General features: G+C 34.3%; 1 protein-coding gene across 1 annotated transcript in view; it reads left to right on the forward strand.

Moving 5' to 3' along the window:
- GPC5 (glypican 5) overlaps positions 1 to 22,002 on the forward strand; it is a 1,460,926-nt gene that overhangs the window by 768,614 nt on the left and 670,310 nt on the right. The window contains exon 7 of the mRNA XM_007960682.3: positions 3,294 to 3,453. Within this exon, the coding sequence (XP_007958873.3) occupies positions 3,294 to 3,453 (160 nt within the window). The remainder of the gene's footprint in view (positions 1 to 3,293; positions 3,454 to 22,002) is intronic.

Consider the following 22,002-nt stretch of genomic DNA (forward strand, 5'->3'; position numbering starts at 1 on the left):
AATATGCTAGAGAATCAAACGCTTTCAAACACAATTGCCAAGAAGTAAATGTGGCTCATTTGAGGGTTAGAGAGTGTATTCATTTTCTCTTCCTGCATAACAAACTACTACACATTTAGCAGCTCAAGACAACATCCATTTATTACTCACTATTCCACAGAAGAGAAGTCTGGGTGGGCTCACTGCTCAGGGTCTCACAAGGCTGAAAGCAGGTTGTCAGCCTTGCTTGACTCAGTTTGGGAGGGAGAATCTGCTTCCAAGCTCATCTAGGTGGTTGAGAGAACTCAGTTGTACAAATGAAGACCTCAATTCCTTGCTGGCTGCAAGGCGGATCACTCTCAGCTCCGAGAGGCCACTAGTGGTCCAGTTCCTTGTTACAGGACCTTTAATAGGCCCTATCACATCATCCAAGCTCACATCTTCAAGGGCAGCAGCATGGTCCCCTGCATGCAAGTTCCTCACCTTCACATCTCATGCTCGTAATGTCTCTAACTTCTGGTGATAGAGGAGACTTTGGGGGGTGCGGGGGAGGGATAGCATTAGGAGAAATACCTAATGTAGATGACGAGTTGATGGGCGCGGCAAATGAACATGGCACATGTATACCTATGTATCAAACCTGCATGTTGTGTACATGTACCCTAAAACTTAAAGTATATTTTTTAAAGGGAAATAAGAAAATCATGTGATTGCATTATTCCAACCAGATCATCTCCCTTTTGGTAAACTCAAAATCAACTGATTAATGGCATCAGTTACATTGCAAAATTCCTTTTGCCATGTAAGTTGGTAGACATGACTGACGTCATATTCACAGCCCCAGGGGTTAGAGTGGGAAATCTTGGTGTCCATTTTGCTGTTCTCCTTAGCATAAACAGTTTAAATTAAAATACAGTTTTGTGTAGTTTGGGTTTTTTTTGAGTTCATGTGCCTCAGACATTTCCTAGAATGTCACTGAAGTGATGGAGAAGAAAAATGGAGAAAACAGAATAAATGTTTTTTAAGTCTGTTATATTTAACAATAATTACAAATAAATAATTCTCTGACAATATATCCAATCACTTTCAACCAAAACCAATTTCTTAAAATAGTAAGTTTCGTTTTACAAATCAACTATCTTTCTGTTTGTGTTTTTGAGTTCATTTACCTGGTTGGATCCTCATGATATTTACATTGTTGGTGGTGTTCATGAGATTCCATCTGTGTTCTGGCCACGATCCCAGTAAAATATTGGAATAATTCTTAGGGAAGTAAAGAGAAAATAAAGTCGATATGGGAAAATGTTGGAAAAGAATGTCGATGTCAAAAGACAGTAGCATATCACCAGAGAGTTTGGCTTTTGTTGTACTTGTCTGATAATACTTTGAAAAATTAAAATGTAAATCATATAACTGCATTCTTAATTCTTTTAATGTGTTCTGGATAAACAATATTGTACTAGAATATATAATAGAATAGATAATCAAAATGTATTAATGTTTAATGCACTAGCATAATAAATATTTGCAAAGTGCTTTGCATATGTTTTTCTCACAACATGAGCAATGGTCCAGGTATATTATTGTCCCTTTTATAGATTTGAGGAAACTGATTTATTCAGTAACGTACTCAATACCCCATGTCTCATGGTTGGTATATGTCAAAATCCAGGATTCACATCCAAGTGTGTTGGACCTCAGAATCCAAGACCTTTATGATTATACTAAATAGACAACAAATGGGATATTTCATAACAACAAATGATAACTGGTATTACCTTATTTACCCTTCATCATTATCATTTATATAACGGTATAAAGTAATACCATTTATCCTTTCCTTTTTAGATTTTGACTTTTTATGTGGTTTGTTTCCTATCCGTGTTTCTTCATTGCTGTACTCTCCCTTCCCTTTACAGGGAGTAGCATACACATCAGTATGTTAAACACAGTAGAAAAGTTTTGTTTAACTTAATATTTGCTGAGTTCACTTGATCTTGAAAGAAGCCTTCTTTTTAATTTAATGCCACCTATTGACTTTTTTTCCAAAATGCCAGTAAACAAAACTAAGAATTTAAAAATCACTGTCAAATAGTTTTAGTATTTTTGTTAGAAAACTAGTATTTCAGAAGTGGTGACCTAAAAATTGTATTGTTTAATTTTAAAAGTTCATGAATTTCAGAGTCCAGTTGCTTAATCTAAGAGTTCTTTATATTATGAACATATGTATGTTAGATATCCTGAGGCTATTTGACTCTCTGTTCTTCAGTATAAAATGCTGTCCTTGGGTTGTGTGTTTAGTTATTGTCTGCTAATTGATAATATTATTTGGAAAGTCACAGAAGTAACAAGCCTAAGTCTTTCATAAAGCGCTGTGAAAATTTAAATTCCCACTAAGTGGTCAGCAGTGGTACATTTTGTTCATAATATATTGGTACCCTCTAGTGCTGACACTTGGCCATGTACTCTCCAAAACTACTTAGAACGGTAAATGTCATATACTGCATTGGACTATCTTAATCAGGCTTAGTTTTAAGTGAAATATTCTACTCTTTATAACATCACCCTTCTGAAAAGACATTCAGAAATTTCCATTGTTGTTTAAAAGTATTACTGGAACTCCTGTGCTGTAGGGGAAAATGTCAATTCCATTTGTTTTGCTCATAAAAATAAATGAAATACTTGAGAATTGAGAGCTGAGAAGCTGTTAAATTTCTTAAATGATTTGTGGAAATGGATGTAGGACCTAAATGTTTTGTCCCAAGGTTCAGTATATGCCATATGCATTGGACTGTGTATTTGATCCAAGAAAGTTTAAATGAAACTACAAATGTATATGTCTAAAATTCTGAATTTCTTTAGACAGAAACATTTCCTGGAAGAGTAGTACTTCTTTAGAAATATGGACTGTGGGCTCATAAAACAGCACAACGCTATCAGCCAATATATTACAAAGGGAGTACTAGAATGTGATTTACCGCATTTAAACATTGTTTATTCAGAAACAAAGGATCCTCTAGCCAAACTACCATAAGCAAAGAAAGTATAATTTAATTTGCTTCCCAAAGCATCATCCAAACCATTGCCATGGAGCTAATACATAGAGTGTAGCTGTTTGTGGGTGTAAGACTTTTCCCATTATTTACTATTATTTCAGTTATTTCAGTTTTTCTTAAAGACTTGGTAAGGTGTCTACACCAAAAGAGTGGATCCACATAACAAAATAATTCTAAGCTCTACGTAAGTTTTCTGAATATAATTCTTAGGTTATTCGAATTTGCTATTAATAAATGCCTTTCTCTATGTGCAATTAGTTGTTACAGGGTAGATCACCCAAACCTGACAAGTGGGAGCCTCTTCAGCTGGGCAGTGGTGGAGGCATGGTTGAACAAGTCAGCGGGGACTGTGATGACGAAGATGGTTGCGGGGGATCAGGAAGCGGAGAAGTCAAGAGGACACTGAAGATCACAAACTGTAAGTGTGTGATTCTTACACCACTTGCTAAAAAAAAAGATTTTGAAATATAATTAAAGATGTTATAGGTGTAAAGAAATAATGACAATTCAAAAGCAAGAGGAATTGGAAAGGAAAATGAATCCATTTTTGTTTTTTTAGGACGTACATTCTTGGTAGTTTTATTATTTTTAACTAATGACTTCTAATAAAATGATAGTTTTCTGTGGAAAAAAACTAGTAAACAATCACCAGTTCTGAGAAGGTTTGAAAGTGGAATAACTCTTAAGGCATAATAGGTACTAATTGTATATTGATAAATAACAAGAAACCAGGATGGGTAAGTACTACTTAATAATCAAATTGTGCAATTAAAAAATTATGCCAAGAAAGTTTTCTTACACTTTTATCATAGTCAAATTGTGTAGAAATTGGTATATGGTTATTGATTGTGAAAACTATTTGGATTTAATGCTCATGAATTCCTCTTTCCAAAAAAAACCTCACTAAACATTTATGTCGATTGAATGGATTTGAAACCATTTCTGAACTCATCACTACCACAAAGGATAGAATTTTCAAATAACAACAACAAAAAATTACCAAATGGATTTACCTTCCTGATTATCACATACAAGATGAGGAATATGGGTTCTCCACACTCCATTGTTACCTGCATGCATTTGTTCATATGGGCAAAACAACACAGTGACCAACTGAGAAATAATGCAAACGTTGATGTACCTAGAGTAGCTGGTTTAAACTATTCATTTAATCTTGATTATACCAAAGGCAGGGGTCACCTTCTGGAAAGGTGCAGTCACATGTAGAGTTTGGTCTGATAACTAAAAATCACACAGAGCTGCTTTGCACCTACTAGACATGCCTTTTGGTGGGAGAAGAATTCATTTACTTTATAACTCGCTCATTATGAATTAAAAGCACGATAAATGCTTCCAAAATCAATTCCTCGTTCCTTCTAAGATCTGGTTTTACAAGCCAAATATATTGCTTTAAAAATGGAAGCCAAAAGAGGTGCAAAATTAAAAAGGCAGTTAACATAATGAAATGTTTTCTCGTTAGACACAGTAATACATTTTATTTAACATGAAAACATGAAAATAGATGAGAATTAGTGCACTTGAGCAGCCATTGAACAAAAGGCCACAAAATTCTTAGTGGAGTTAAATATATTCTATTCTTACAGAATGCAATAAAGACGTGTTCTTGTTATGAGTGTTAATACAGTTACCAGATTGGTTTCTCGTTTTTTTTTTTTTCTTTCTTTGGTTGTTTAAGTGAAATATAATTAAAGATACTGTGGATGTAAGGAAATAAAGACAATGTATTTGGAAATTAGCAAGAGGATTTGGAAATGAAAATGACCCTTTCATTTGTTTAGGGCATGTATTCTTAGTGGTTTTGTTTATTTTTGACTAGTAAGTTTTGATGACAATTATAGCTTTCTGTGAAAAAAATACTAGTGAATTATCGCCAGTTCTGAGAATTATGAAGGTCTTATTTTTAAATTTCCTTAGGGTTTGGAGGAAACAGTTGTATTGTTTGGTTACATGAGTAAGTTCTTTAGTGGTGATTTGTGAGATTTTGGTGCACCCATCATCTGAGTAGTATACGCCGTACCCAATTTGTAGTCTTTCTCTCACCCGCCTCCCACTCTTTCCCCCCAATCCCCCAAAGTCTTTTGTATCATTCTTATGCCTTTACATCCTCATAGCTTGGCTGCCCCTATGAATGAGAAAATACAGTGTTTGGTTTTCTGTTCCTGAGTTACTTCACTTAGAATAATGGTCTCCAATTTCATCTAGGTTTCTGTGAATACCATTATTTCATTCCCTTTATGGCTGAATAGTATTCCATTTTATATATGTGTGTGTATATATATATACACACACACATACATACATACACACATATACCACGGTTTCTTTATCCACTCATTGATTGATGGGCATGATTCCACATTTTTTCATGAGAATTATGAAAGTTTGAAAGTGGAATAACTCTTAGGGCATAATGGATATGAATTACATGTTGATAAATAACATGAAGCCAGGATGAGTAAGTACTACTAAATCATCAACTTGTGTTATTTAAAAAATACTGTGTCATTATGTAAGGAAGTTTTTACTTTATTACATTTTTATCATAGTCAAATAGCAAATTATAATTTAATTATATTAGGTAAAAGAAAATGAAAAAGAGTTCCACTAGAAACAATTTTTTTTTTTTTTTAACTAAAACCTAAAGTGTCTTCCACTATATTTAGGAATTATAGCACTTACCCATCAGGGTAATATTTAATAAACTTTCATTTTCATCCTATCTGGAATATTTATTTCTACTGTAATTGCATGGCCATCTAAATATTAGTAGTATTTTAGAACATCAAGTTATTACAAAAGTATAGCATTTTTGTGTGTGAGTACACGTGCATGTATGTGCAGAAATGGTATATTTATAGGAAGTTTTTTACTTCATGAAGTTATTTACAAGCTCAAGAACTTGTTATATGTTAGTAGGTGATTCTTTTTTGTTTTACAAAGGAAGTAGAGGCAGTGAAGGATATTCAGCTACTAATAGTTTTCTTCACAAAACTCTACTTGACAAGCTGACAAAAATTAATTTTTACTTCAAAAGCTTGGTTTCAATTACTGCTGAAATGGACAGACATGGTACAAGCAGCTGTCCATCAGAATTAGGGCAATTTAAGAGATAGATGATTTTTCAGCAACTCCAGGCAAGCATTTTCTGAAAATCCACATCTGCTCTAAGTGGGTTGCCTATTATGTTTCTACGAGCTTATAGCTGTTGCCTTTCAATTTTTAATAAGTGGTTAGAAAACCACTGCAGATAGCACGCTGAAGTAAAGAGGGACAAGAAAAGGAGCAAACTGTAGGTCACATTTCTATTTTTGTAAAGCATTCCAGTATTTTGCCCGTTTTGGCCCAGTTTGATATATTGGTAAAGAAAGTTAAGGCATAGTTTTAGGTGATCTTAATGATTTGAAAATATTGTGATCTAAAAAGTTTAACAAGGTGTCATCTGTGTTAAGAACTTGAAATGCACCACTATTTCTTCATTACACTTTTGTTTATTCTTTGGAAAATAAGACATAAATACCACACAGTTCATTTGTTATCATAAAATGTCAGACTAAATTTAAAGTTATATATGAGTATATATCTACATATAACTATAGTTATGATTATTAATACCAATGTTGTATCTTTGAAATTTCACGATTCTGCCCTATTTATGCAAATGAAAAAAGTTGGCCAATATTTTGCTAATTCATTATTACTCGAACTGATTTTCTGTGTCTGTTTTTATTCATGTTTATAACAGATAACAGAGGGGTCTCTATATTTCAATATGCAAAGTTTTACCACCAAAATATTTCTATACCTTTTAGGTGTCATTTTGTTTTCATCATCAATGTTATCAAATTATTTAACCATATTACTGCTTTCTAAATAATTTCTATTTGTAATCCTACCTGTACACTATAATTAAATGTTAACTAATATTTCTTATAGAAAGAAGCCATCTATACTAAGTAGTTTTCACTCTTAAACTGATTTCAGTAGAATGACTTAAAAATCCCATTAGGAAAATTTGTCTACATTTTTATTATATGTATTTGGTTCATTTACATAGATATAGATAGTTCACTAGTAACCTGGGGTTGCAGGATTGGAATGACTTTGAACTTAAAAGTTGCCTCACCCCTTGCCCAACACCTGCCATTCTTGCACAGTAGCTAACTGATGGAGGTTCTAAACACAACTGGAAAAAATAATTATCTTCTTTTGACTATGCAGAACAAATCTAATGTTAAAATCTATACTTCTTGAAATATCTGACTATACTTCTTAGGTCCATAACTCTTGATAGCTTCAGATGTTGAAAAACAAACCAGAGTTCTACTAAAAACAATTTGTAGCAAAATTATTCTACATATAATTTTGAAAATTTGTGGTTGTATTGTTTACAATTCTTATGTGATTCTATGATTTAAATCGCAATAATTACTTATAAAAAGTAAATAATACATAATTCATGATCAAATTCATTTTGGCAAGGTGGTTCACAATGGTAATCGAGGGAAAATGGATTTGATCACAACTAGAACTAGATACAAGACATTTTTTAATAGTAAGGTGATTTTCAATCTTTGGATTTATTTTGCTGGGCTTCTCCTCATCATTCCACATTCTAAATATTTGAGGATTCCAGAATTCAGTTCTCAAATCTTTTAACATGTTTATCGACAACTAGCCCTTTTCCCAGAGACTCCTTACTGAATCATAATTATGATAATAATAAGGTTCCCTGATGCTTGATAGCACTATCCAGTTTATAAAGCATTTCCCAGTGTAATACCTTAGGAGGTAGGAGGTAGGCTTATTGGAACAGGAAATATCTGACTTAAATATGATTAATTTAGAAATAGTAGAATAATACATTGCAATATTAAATTGCTAGATCTAGAATTTTTGGTTGATGAGTCTAAAGTAAATAGAACTATTGTTTATATTGTGTTTTGGTTTTCTCACTTGGTAACTTTGTATCAGCCTCTAACAAATGTATCCATGTCAGGGTACTAAGAATGACCATGGAAAGAGAATAGTATATTCTATGCACAGAACAAAAGGAAAATTACACTTTGTTAGCCACTGAAGAATAAGGGAAGCTGATTTATTTAGTAATGCAGGATTGTAGAGTGAATGAAAGTTCTTGGCTTCCTCATATTTATTTTCACCATAAATCACCTTCACTTCAAAAGCCTCAGGTAGGTGTGGAAGTTAAGGAGACCTTAAAAAGATGTTACTTTCTTTCCAGAACTAGGAAAACGATGTATTTATTCATATTGTGGATATTATTTTATATAATTTTAAATAGCCTATTTTTATCGATATAAATTCAAACATATATGCCTATAAAATTTGTATGTCATTATACTATACTATCGTAGTTAAAAATATGTTTACTGATTATATATATTCTTTCTAAAATTAAAGTTTCATCAAACTTAAAATATATTCAGCTTTGTAAACTGTTGAAAATAGCCCATTGACACATTGTATACATATGCAACAAACCTGCACATTATGCACATGTACCCTAGAACATAAAGTATAATAGAAGAAAAATAGCCCATTGCTATTTTTTCAAATATAAGAAAAATGTACTGAAAAAAACAAGTTTTTCAGTAAGTCCATTGCTTATTTCTCCATTCATACTAAAAATAATCTTTGGAAGTTTCATTAGGTTAAAACCTTTGCAAGGCATTGAAAGTAATCTTCAGTGATGATTGCACACTTTGATCTACACTTCACAGGTACCTAATTCTAAAGGTCAGATAAAACCTAGCATGATAAAACTATAGAAAAATTCACAGATAAACATTTCCCAATTCAGTTTAATGTTCAAAATTGTAAATACTTTGAAATTACCATCTAGTGCAGTTTTGGTAGTACTGATGAAACTTATACTAAAGAGAAATGAAATATATGTGTAAGATAAATATAGTTTAATATGTGATCACTATGAATATTTTTCTGATTATACATTTCCATTTTGGTTTCTAAATAATTAATATTCATCCTGACTGCCTGCTTTTGTTAACAACATTGTATAATAGAATGTAGATAACTAATGAATCATATAAAATCATCTTTTATTCTTTTGAAAAGTTATATTATCAATATAATATATTTAAATAGTAGAATTGAAATAAAAAGGTTTGTCCTTGAATGCCCAAGTGATTATTTTCATTGCATTGGCTTAGACTGATGTTAAATCAGTGAGGTGAAGAGGGATGACTTAAGACTTAAAGGAGCCTCCTAGCTCACATTTCAGATTGCTCTGCTGTTCTGTAATATGTCATAACTAAATCTATCCCATGCCAGAGAACGTAAAATAAGAAGTTGTGGTCTTTTTTGAACAACACCATGCTAAGTGTAACTATATGATCAATAGAGGATGTAAAAAAAAAATTAAAATTCAAGCAAATATTATCAGGTAAATTTTCTCATGACTTAGCCAAAATCATATAACTATCAACAAAACCAGAAACAAACCCATTCTTACCTAGGTCTATTTTTGATGTCATTTTTGTTGTGAATAAACAGAGTGGCTATTGAAATGGTGATATTCTCTCTCAGGATTGATAACAATTTAGGTGTGTCTTCGGCTCTTCAGTGACTTCAGTATCTCTAACTGTGTGGAATTATTCATTTTCTTATTATTGAAAAGAAAATTGAGTGCTCACTAAGTAGAAATAATTTTTAAAAACAGAGTTTGAGCTGATCTCAGAGCTTCTCAAACTTTCTCATACATACAAATTACCTGGGACTCTCATTAAAACATAGGGTATGATACAGGAAATCTGAGGTGGAGCATTTCCTACCCATCTAGAGATGGTTATTATTCCTTGGTCCATAGGACCACACTATGAAGAGCAAAAATGTACACTTTTTTTTATTACAGTCTTTGTTTGTATCTCTAAAATACTCTTTATTAAAGCATGATGAAATTTTTTAAAACACTGTATATTAGCATCATGTGATTAAGGACATTTGGAACTGTAACACTTAGGCCGGTAATGGTGGCTGATTCGTTATGAATTTTGATATCGGTCTCTGATTAATTTTAGCATGAGGTTTACTTCTTAACACCAAAGTAGAACCACTTCCATCTTTTGGCAGGGCCTGAACCCCTCAGGTTATACTTTCTTTAAGGATACTTCTATTTTGAAATAGTACCTCTGATATCTTAGCAGAAATGTTTCACGTTTATCAACTCTTCCAGCTGGTGATGAACACAGAAGAAATACTGTGTACAATCCCCTATATCACATTATATGCCAGAGATCAATAAGTTTTATGAGAGCTCAGAGAAAAGAAACTATCCAAATGGGGAGTTCAAAAAATACTTCATAGAGGAGACAGAGAAAGGACAATCAGGAAAAGCAAACCAATATTTGCCTGCAATATTTATGAGAAAGTGGTATTTGAGGGGATGGACTTATAATTTGGTTTCAGCAACTGATAATAGGGAGGAGAAGGTTTCCTGGGAGGAGCAAACGTCATGAACAGAGCAAGGGTGTGTTTACAGAGGAACAGAATTATTAAAATTACTTGAAAACATATTGGAAAGCTAAAAATGTGAATTAAAAATGTTACAATTGATTTTTTTTGTGTATACAAGCGGAGTTTGTATTTAATTGGCTGGGCAAATGGGAATTATTAAAGCTCTTCTATGTGGTTATTTTGTTTGTGCAGTTATTTTTACCAGCAATACAGTGAACTGCTTAAGATAAAAAATACACAATAAAATTAGTATATCTTGAACAAGTAACTTCTCTCCTACCTTGTACAAGTTCTGTGCCTAGATTTCCTTAAGACCTGAATAAAAGCAGGACTCTCCAAGTGATTTTGTTGTGAAGATTAAGCGTTTTAATACATAGACAGCATTCTAAGTGTGTCTATCCAACTCACACCTATCCATTGAAATAAAAGTATTGGATAAAATATATAAAATGTTGTTTTTTAAAAAATGCTCCTATAAATTACCAAGTAAGAAAGGAATATTTGATAAAATTGGGTGAAGTCATAACACTTGATAGGAGTAGAGGCAGAGGCACAGATAGTGGTAGATAGTTATACACACACAAGATTTAAGGAAAATAATATAGTTGTACCTAACCCTCCACCAAGTCCAAGAAATACATTTCCATGGCCCTATATGCCCCTCTCTGAACACATTTCACTGCACAGAGAGTTTGCCTATCCTGATAATAACTTTTATAAAAATTACAGTTTTGATCAATATATGCATCCCTAAATAATATATTACTTGGTTTTTCTGGTTTTTGAATTTTATATGAATCAAATCATACAGTCTATCTTGTTACTCCTTTTATTAAACAGTATGATTTCGAGGCTCATCCATGCTAATGAATATAGGTGTAATCATTTCTCTCTCTCTCTCTCTCTCTCTTCCCCCCCCCCCCACCCCCCTTTTGAGACTGAGTCTCACTGTCACCTAGGCTGAAGTTCAGTGGCACATTCTTGGCTCACTGCAACTTCTGCCTCCCAGGCTCAAGCAGTTCTCATGCCTCAGCCTCCAGAGTAGCTGGGATTACAAGCATGTGCCACCATGCCCAGCTAATTTTTGTATTTTTTTGTACTTTTAGTAGAGACAGGGTTTCACCGTGTTGGCTAGGCTGGTTTCGAACTCTTGACTTCAACTCTACCTCGGCCTCCCAAAGTGCTGGGATTACAGGCATGAGCCACCACACCCAGCCCTCATTTCCTTTTAGCAAAGTATAGTATTCTGATTTATGAATACATAACTCACTTATGTATGTATTTTGTTGATGAATATTGGAGTTGATATCAATGGCATTTGGTATGCTATGAACAATGTTGTTCTAAACCATCTGGAAAGTATCTTTTGATATACATGTGCAAGAGCATGCAGGATATCTTAGAAGTCGCATGGCAGTGCCACAAAACAAAAGATGATGTTCAGCTTTACTAGGTATGTGAGCCTGCTTTGCAAAGCAATTGTAACAGTTCATATTCTCACTAGAAATAATGACAGTTTCCACTGCTCCCCATCTTTGTAGACACTTTTCTTCGTGTTCACTGATTTTTCATATTCATCCAAAGGATAGAAGTAAAACAAGTAATAACTTCTATTTCCCTGATAATTAATTGGATTTCACTTTTTAAATAAGTGTATGACAAATTTTTGCTTCCTTATCTGAAATTTCTTTCAAAAGAAAGAAAGTTAGCCCTTTCCCCAGTATTACTTTGCTTTTGTATTGTTATAAAGAAGTACCTAAGACTGGAGAATTTATGAAGTAAGGAGGTTCATTTTGGCTCAAATTTTTGCAGGCTGTGTGAGAAGCCTGGTGCAAACATCTACTCAGCTTCTGGTGAGGCCTCAGGAAGCTTACAAATTGGTGGGAGACAAAGGGATAGCCAGTGTATCACGTGGAGAGAGAGAATGGGAGCAGGTGCCAGATTCTTTTAAACAACCAGATCTCTCATGCATTCAGAGCTAGAATTTACTCATTATCATATGGAGGGCACCAGGCCATTCATGAGGAATCCTTCCCCATAACCCAAACACCTCCCACCAGGCCCCACCTCCAACACTGAGGATCAAATTTCGACATGAGATTCAAACATCCAAACTATGTCACCACTTTCTATCAGGTTATTTTTTTTGTTTTTCCTTTGGCAGATACTGTCAATACAAAAATCAATTTCAGTGGTCCATTTCTTCTTTTGGTTGTGACCTCAGGAAAGCCAGCATAGATTCTTGAATTTTTTTTTTAATTGAACCAGTTTTCAAGATTAAAAAATGATTCCCTCCCTGTCTTTCTCAGAAGATGACCAGTTCTTTTGTATATGTTTAATGTCATCATGAACTCAGTTTTAAAAATATTCGTAATTCTTATTTTTATTGAAGTTCACATTGTCTCACATTTTGCCAGTTGGTACCTTTTCCATTTGCCTTTGAGTCCTTTGAGATGACCCTTAAAATACTTACTAGTTTCTTTGCTATCTGGTATAATTAGGTGTACTAAGCTCAGCTTCTCCTGGAATGAGCCATTTTTACATGAGACTTTGTTTTACTGGGAAATGTCATTTCATGATTGCAATCTGAGCACTAATGATGGCTCTTAGAAACATAGGCGATAATTAAAATAAATGTTGCATAATTACTTGATTCCACATTAAATATACCGCATTATCTGAATAATAATACTAAAACCGCCCCTACCCATTATGACTACTAAAATTAGCTAAACATTTTTGTATGTATTGTCTATTTTCTCTCCCCATTCTGTGGTTATACTAGAGATACAGAGATAGTGTCAGGTCACATATCATATCTGCCACTTAACTCTTATTTATTGTAACTATATAATGCTCACTAGTTGCTCTTATATCAATATCTCACTAGTATATTCCTTATGAAGGACTCATGAGGACAATATTTTACAAGTTCTTTTATGGTGATAAGACTTTGTGTCCTTTAGTCTTAAAAATTAATTTTGTTCAGTACAAAAATGTTGGTTCACATGTTCTTTCCTCCCATTTTTTTCAATAAGCTCTGAATTTTCTGTTAGAATGCATTAGTGGCAAAAATTATAGTGATAATCTATTTTTCTTTCCGTTATTAGTCACTTGCTTTTTTCTCCAGTGCCCAATAATTTGTTTCCTTTTTCTTTTTCTTTACAGTAATTTTACTAGAATATATTTTGTGTTGGTAGCTCTGAGTTGGTATTCTCAGTTACGTAGTGTACTTTTTCAATATGTAATTTTAACTATTTTTCTAGGAGGCTTTCATTGAATTATAGTTTTAATAATTTGTTGTCGTCTTTTAACTTTCTTCCTCAGGAGCACCTATTATTCATTTGTTCAATTTTCTTTATCTTCAGCATTTTCCCAAATCCTTTTTGATCTTTGCTCAAATTCTTTTGGATTGTAAAAACTCACCTCTTTACCTTCTGTTTCTCTTAAGATATTATTGGTGGTGCTTTTTAGCTTTTGCATTTCTGCTGATTGTGTTTATTTTTGAATGAATTCGCATTCTTCTATTTTTTTGAGATCTCATCTTTCCTGAATTTTTCTAATTCTAATTTGTTATTTCTTTGTGTCTTGTATCCCATGCTTACTGCCTTTTAGCTCACTTTGAAGTGCTATGTCTCATTTTAGTCTGTTTTTGAATATCTTGATGGTGTGCTTACTTTGTTTGCAGAGATCATAAGAGAATATGCAGTATTTATGGTGTTTTTTGTGAGATTTGATCTCAAAACATTTGTTGCTTATTTTTATGTTAATACAAATTCCCTTCATTTTTAGAAGAAAGCTTTGTTTGAATAGCTTTTCTAAATCTACTGAGTTTCCTGTTCTGTTGTCTTCATGTAGTGTTAAAAAAATATGGTGACTTGTTTTCTAAGATTTCTAGTCTCTTTCTTTCCCTAGTGATTATTCATATCTTCTCTTTCTTAACTTTCTGTTATTCTTGTCTCACTATTTTTTTCCACTTTCAGCAGTTACTCTTGTATGTGGAATCCCCTCATCCTGAATGGTAAGAAAACTTGCCAGATTTTTATCTTTGAGAGTTCAACATGTTTCAGAGACTCTATTTCCTTTAGCCTTATAACAGGGCCCTTGCATCCACCCATTATTAGTGTGGGCATAAATTTTCACAGTTCTCTGCTGTTTTCAAATTGATTTTCAATAAATCCTTATGGGTTCTGTTGTTTTCATGTCTTTAACTTGCTGCATTGCTTCCCTCTGTTTCTTGTGCACACATGCTGATGGTGTGTAGGTTGTGTGGCCATTGGCAGGGTGCTCTCTCATTTCTGCTTTGAGGTTAATGAGGATGGCATTTTCACTGAGTTTTGTTTTATTTAATTGGCCAAAACCGTAATGACTTTTGCACCAGTCTAATAAATGGTATCCATGTGATTTTGATGTTGCTATCAAGTTAGTCTTTTCATTTTATGTGAGGATTTGTGAATGTCCCAAATGTATGCTGCAACCACCTCTGCTATCTTACCTTAATTTCCCAATCATTTTCATTTTATAAGTAAATAAAATATAGTGTAATAGATGACACCTTGATTCTCTTCCTTTTTGATCCTGTCCCCCTGACTTACATATGTGTGTATATATAGTAATTATATACAATTAATATTATTTAATATTTCCTAATATTAAACAGCAGTGTTTTTAAAACGTATATGCCTCCAATTTGTCTTTCTGCTGATAAAATATACTTTATTATAATTGATGTATGAATATACTACAATGTATTATCTATTATTTCCAATTTTAATGAACAATGCTACAAGCAAGCCTCTCTGTGCATGAGTATGTATTCCATTAGGTTGCAAAACTAATCTTCAAAGCGATTATATTAATCCATACTTGCACCAGCGCTCCAAGTAGACTATTTTTGGATTTATACCATAATTTCATATCCTCAGAGTTTTTAATTTTGCTGAATTTATAAAATTTAAATGGTAAATAATCTTTGTGTATATGAAAGAGAAATTGCAACAGATGGAATGAAATAAGGAAGACGTTCATTATCCAAGACTGTTACATTAGGGGAAAGAGAGAGAACTCTCCACTGAACCAAAAGATGAGATCGTTTCACGCACCTGGGAGAGCTAGTGAAAAAGCACTGGGCCTGGGCTTAGGAGTGAGCTTGGTCAATGTGATTAGGTCATATGTGTTTGCTAATTGTATTTATGGAAGTTAGGCTGCTTCCCTTACATACAGACTGGGAGAGAGGGGTTCTGTCTTGATGATTACATTTTATAAAGATGGCTCCTTGAAAAAGAGAATCCTGGCTTTTAAAACAGGCAAGAAATGGAAGATTTACATCTCAAATGGGAAGAGAAAGTACTTACAAATGTTCTAAAGTAAGTGCACAAAGAAAAAGAAGTTAGGGGCTTATGTTAGGAAGAAACATGTTTAAAATTTAGTCAACTTGAAGGAAACGAAAAAACTGATTCTGGTGAAGTTTATGATTATTTTTTGTTTAATGACCATTTCGTATTTCCTCTCTTGTGAATTTATTCCCCTCACCTTTTCATATTTATCACTTGGTTGAGTTAAAGTATCTCATTATATATCTCACTAATATTTGTCAGCATGTGAGTTGTGAGAAATCTCACTGTTTCTGGTGTGACTTTTAAAGAGGTATGCCACCTATATACTCATAAATTACAGTCTAGAAAGGGAAATAGGTATATCAGTAAATACATTAAAATGAGCTGTAAAAAATACATAAAATTGAGAAATATGAATAAAGAATGCATAAATAGTAGACAATGATCAGTTACATGGGGATTTTCTTAAGAATAACATCTTAGAAGTTATAGCTTAGCTAGATTTCAGTACAGAACCAAAGATAATCAGATGGAGAGTGGACTAAAATTCATCACAGAGCATTTACCAAAGTACAGATGTTTCAAGTATCAGAGTATTTTCAGGGAAGCTCAATGTTTGCAGTCTTCCTGGAGCACCACTTTTGAGGAAGGAATGATAGACGAGGCTTGGGAAAGCAGTCAGTGGGCTCTATAAGGCAGAAGCCTATATAATTGTCCTATAGAATAGTTTAGACTTATTCTGAAAAGAATAGATTTATTCAACTGCAAAATCTACAAAGGAAAATTCATACATTCAAAACTCACTGCCCAAATAATACAAGAAGTTCCACTGATGTTTAGACAACAGTTAGCTCTAGGTCTTCATTCAATAAGTCTAAAAATAAACGTATCAACTTTCCTCCCAAATCTTTTCAGTTGTTCCTTTTTTTTTATTTTAGTTGACAGTATTGTCATGCGTGTCCATGCGAAGAGACCACCAAACAGGCTTTGTGTGAGCAACATGGCTGTTTATTTCACCTGGGTGCAGGCGGGCTGAGTCCGAAAAGAGAGTCAGCGAAGGGAGATAAGGGTGGGGCCGTTTTATAGGATTTCGATAGGTAAAGGAAAATTACGGTCAAAGGTGGGTTGTTCTCTGGCGGGCAGGAGTGGTGGTTACAAGGTGTTCAGTGGGGGAGCTTTTTGAGCCAGGATGAGCCAGAAAAAGGAATTTCACAAGATAATATTGCTTAAGGCAAGAACTGGCCATTTTCACTTCTTGTGTGGTGGAACGTCATCGGTTAAGGTGAGGCAGGGCATTTCCACTTCTTTTGTGATTCTTCAGTTACTTCAGGCAATCTGGCCGTATATGTGCAAGTCACAGGGGATAGATGGCTTGGCTTGGGCTCAGAGGCTTGACAAATACTATGACTCACCATTCTCCGAGACAGAAACTCAGGAGTCATCTTGTGTTCCTCCTCATGCTTCACTCCCCACATTTAATAAGACCCATTACCTTTACTTCTAAATTTATCTTAAATATACTTTCACATTCCCACTGCTACTCTCTTACTTTAATGCCTCAACATCTGTTACCCAAATCGATCTTATAATGTCACATTGGTCTCTGCTTCTGTATTGCCCATCTCTACACTCTTGGTGAAATACTATTTTAAAACTGATTGTTTTTTGCTGGGATATGTGTCATGTGTGTCCGTGTGAAGAGACCACCAAACAGGCTTTGTGTGAGCAATAAAGCTTTTTAATCACCTGGGTGCAGGTGGGCTGAGTCCAAAAAGAGAGTCTGCAAAGGGAGATAAGGGTGGGGCAGTTTTTCAGGATTTGGGTAGGTAAAGGAAAATTACAGTCAAAGTGGGGGTTCTCTGGCAGGCAGGAGTGGGGATCACAAGGTGCTCAGTGGAGGAGATTTTTGAGCCAGGATAAGCCAGGAAAAGGAATTTCACAAGATGATAATATCACTTAAGGCAAGGACCGGCCATTTTTACTTCTTTTGTGGTGGAATGTCATCAGTTAAGGTGGGGCAGGGCATTTGCACTTCTCTTTTGATTGTTCAATTACTTCAGGCTATCTGGGCATATACATGCAAGTCACAGGGGATGTGATGGCTTGGCTTGGGCTCAGAGGCCTGACAATATGGAAACTCCAGCCATGACGTAATCTTTTTAGGCAGAGTGGTCCTCGAAGGAGAGGATGCCGGTTCAGTATCAAAACTTACGAACTGTTGAACAATAGGTTTTAGTTATTTGCCATTTCAGACAGTCAGTTTCAATTCTTCTGAAGGCACCCAGATGCTTTTGACCAAACTAAACTCTTTTATTTTCTCCCGTATCTCAGTGAAATGAATGTGGTGCTCACATGTTCTGTGATTCTGAAGCCACATAATTCAAAACCCCGAAGACTGCTATAGCTACTGTGCTGGTGATTTGCCTATTTTGTCACAGATCCGAGCCTCCTCTTCAGTAAATTGGTCTGTGTTTATGTAAACTACATTTCCCAAACTCTACTAAATCTCTCATCTGCATGATACCTATAAATTATATTTCCCTGATTCTCCTTCCAGCTATTATACTTTTATTTTTTCTGCCAATGGAAAGTTCTAAAAGGAGATTAAAAGAGGGAGAGGGGAAAGCACTTCCTCTGGTTTCGTTTCTGCTGGCATTACGTCCAAGCAGAGGGTCACTCCCCAGCCTCCAGACATGTTTAGTTCTTATATTAGCAGCTAGGGATAAACCCGTTGAAGGTGGGTACCAGCTAACGTTACCTCCATCGCTAGTCTGAGCGCCAGCAATGTGGGACCGGGGACTCAGGTATGAGCATCACCTTGGAAGGGCAACATCCCCATTATCCATTTGAGAAGCATACTTCTCTGCCACATCCCTAGATGCTGGTTATCCTATCTATTCTGTTTCTTAAAAACTAGAATTGGAAGCTGCTCTGTGTAATCACTAATACCAATGTTCTTCTTTTAATTGAGAGGAGTCTTGCCCCGTCACCGAGGCTGGAGTGCAATGGCCCCATCTCGGTTTACTGCAACCTGTGCCTCCTGGGTTCAAGCAATTCTCCTGCTTCAGCCTCCAGAATAGCTGAGATTACAGGTGCACACTGCCACACTGGGCTAATTTTTATATTTTTACTAAATACAAAAGATGAGGTTTTACCATGTTGGCCAGGCTATTCTCAAACTCCTGACCTAAAGCAATCCACCTGCCTCAGCCTCCCAAAGTGCTGGGATTACAGGCATGAAAATATCTATGTTCTTTTACATACTAGTTTTGCTTTACTAACTCTTAAAGGTCTGTATACCAATTCCTGTATTAAATTATATCTAGAATGATTCCTGTTATCTTGACTGGACCTATCTGATATAGCTGTTGTTAACTGTGTAAAGTTAGACCAAAACATAATTATCTGAAAACCAATGAGACCTTCCTTCTAGTTTTCAGGGGGAGGGGGAGGGGTGGTATGGGGAGCAAAACTATTACAATTTTCTATAGGGTTATATTCTACTGTGTAGGATAACATCTGTTTTAGCATTTCTTCCCAAATTCCAGAGGAAGATAATCACATAGAAAATTAGATAAAGTAAGCCATTGAACAGAGAGTAAGGGGAAATAGATGTCTTCTGGGTGAGAAATTCCCTAGAAAATCATCCCTGGAACCATTAAGTCTTTGATGAAATTTGGCATTGTGCCTGGGTCACCTGGGTTGATATGAAGCTCTGAGTGTCAGTGAGATTACTATATAAAACTATCTCTCCGAAGACTGACTAATTGGGTCTTCCATGGAGCCAACTCTACAGAACAGGGGAAAAGTTGAGGCAAGGCAATTAATTCATAAATTAATAAAAAAGCAAGCGGGACTGACAAGAGGATGCAGAATGCCATTGGTTTTTGAACACAAATTTCAAGTCTCTCTCTTTAACTATGACTAATTTCAGGTCATCCTAGACTTGGAATATTTGAATTAACTCTGTACGATATGGTGAAGCATCTCTTCAACATCCTGTGCACCAACTAGTTTTATACTTCTAAAGTACGATTCTATTTCTGCACCCAGCACCAAAACCTTTATTAGTTTCTGTAGCCCACTCAAAAGTACATTTTTATGAGTTGTACTAACTATAATAGTTGTAAAATTGTCTAGGGAAAGTCAGGGAGCATCTTTTTATCTGTCTATATGCCACATAACTATTTTTGATCATGGAGTATATAACCTGCATCAGAATCACATCGGATTAATCTCTGTGCTTGTTTAAACACAGAGTATAGAGTTTTAGCCAGAAATACTGACTCAACATTTCCAGTGGTAGATCCCAGAAATGGATATTTAACAAGCATACTAAATAACTACTTCCAATAAACCTTGAGAACAACTGCCTCACAGTCCCTGCCACAGTGCCTCCAAACATGAGCCTTTTAATGAATGTGTTCTGAAGTGCAAGAATGCATGCATGTAATCTACACATCTCTAAGACACGTCTTAATAAACATTAAAAACCAGATTTTCTAATGAATTGAAAATATTGAAATTAATATTAGCCAAGAATATTATTTGGAAACCAAAATAACAAATATGTGTATATGCAAAAGACCCAAGTTGAGTTAAAATACAGAGTACATTTGATTAGTACAGTTTTCTTCAATTATTGGTACTTGTGAATTATATGAATAACTCGTTCACATTTTCACTTAGTGGAGACCTGACTGGAATATTTTGCATTCGTTTAATGTGTAATTTAGAGTGAAAATTAATGATCCAAAAGTAATTATTAAGTGCTAATTATTAAGCTGAAGTGTAAAGCACTGAATTTAAGAGTATAATTTTCTAGATTAATATATAATGTCTCGATTTTGGAGGAGATATATTAATACAATAGGTATTGCTTGGGGATAGTTTTTATTATGTTTGACGTCCTTTAATTTCCTTATAACATTAATGTTTTATGCTAATTTTTAAGAATATAAATATATTTACCTATTAAGTAATATATAATTATATATATATATAAAAAACTAAGTGTAGTGCTCTGGTTATAAATTTGCAAAATAGTATGGATTTTGTATCAGAAGTTTTTTTGTCATAATTGTTCCATACCTTTATGTTATGAGTATATTCTATGGAATCCTGTTTTTTCCCTGAAGTCTAAACTGCATTATGATGCTCATATAAGAACGTTGTACTAATTTAACACAAATTTTGCAATTCAAATTAGTCACTAACAGCTTCTTCTTTATAGTTCCAACATCATGATTATTTTTCCTTTGAAATGTCCCTTATCTCCACATTCATCCATCCATTTGTCCATTCATTTATTTGTTCAACAAATTATTAATTGGTACTTAATTGGTGCTAGTCACCATACAGATTTCTGCCTCTGGGGGCTAAAGAAGTGTAATCAGGGAAAATTACAATGCAGTATGAAAGGTTTTATTTGGGAAAAGCAGATCTTGTGGGAACACACAGGAAAGTATATCTCAGTCTTAGGGATAACATGAAGGCTTCTCAAAGGAATTAAACATCATCTGACACCTGAAGAAGCAGTTATTAATAGGGTTATGGATAACCAGGGGAGCAGTCACTACAAAAACATGAGGCAGAATACAGAAACCTAAGAATTAGAGAATGCTGGGGATTCTTGGGATCTACATGAAATTCCAGAATGTTGTTATATACAATGTAGACTGGGGACTGGCATGAGCCAACTCATGTATTAAAACCTTTCAAATTACAGTGTCAAGAATGTATGTGGTGATAAAATTAAGGGCTTATCACAGAAATCCAGACAAATAAGTTGATGACATAAATGACAATACGTTTTTTTCTGTGGTGATTTCTGCACCTCTTGAAATGAACTTGGTCACTCCCTCATCTGCTAACTTTAGCACTTGTGTGTGTTTATAAAATTATATGTATTATACATAATATATATAATTACACTGTATTTAGCTTATTTTTTCATAGACTATGAGCTTCTAAAAATCATCCCCATATTCATCATTATATTATTGGGATCAAATATACTGCATCAACAAAGATGCTCAGAAAAGTCTGTATTAAGTTAATGTATGAATATATGAATGAGTGAAGGAAAGTTTTGAAACCATCATAGGGAATATAATAAG

The sequence above is a fragment of the Chlorocebus sabaeus genome, chromosome 3 (assembly GCF_047675955.1).
Source record: "Chlorocebus sabaeus isolate Y175 chromosome 3, mChlSab1.0.hap1, whole genome shotgun sequence".
In the NCBI taxonomy this organism is placed as follows: Eukaryota; Metazoa; Chordata; class Mammalia; order Primates; family Cercopithecidae; genus Chlorocebus; species Chlorocebus sabaeus.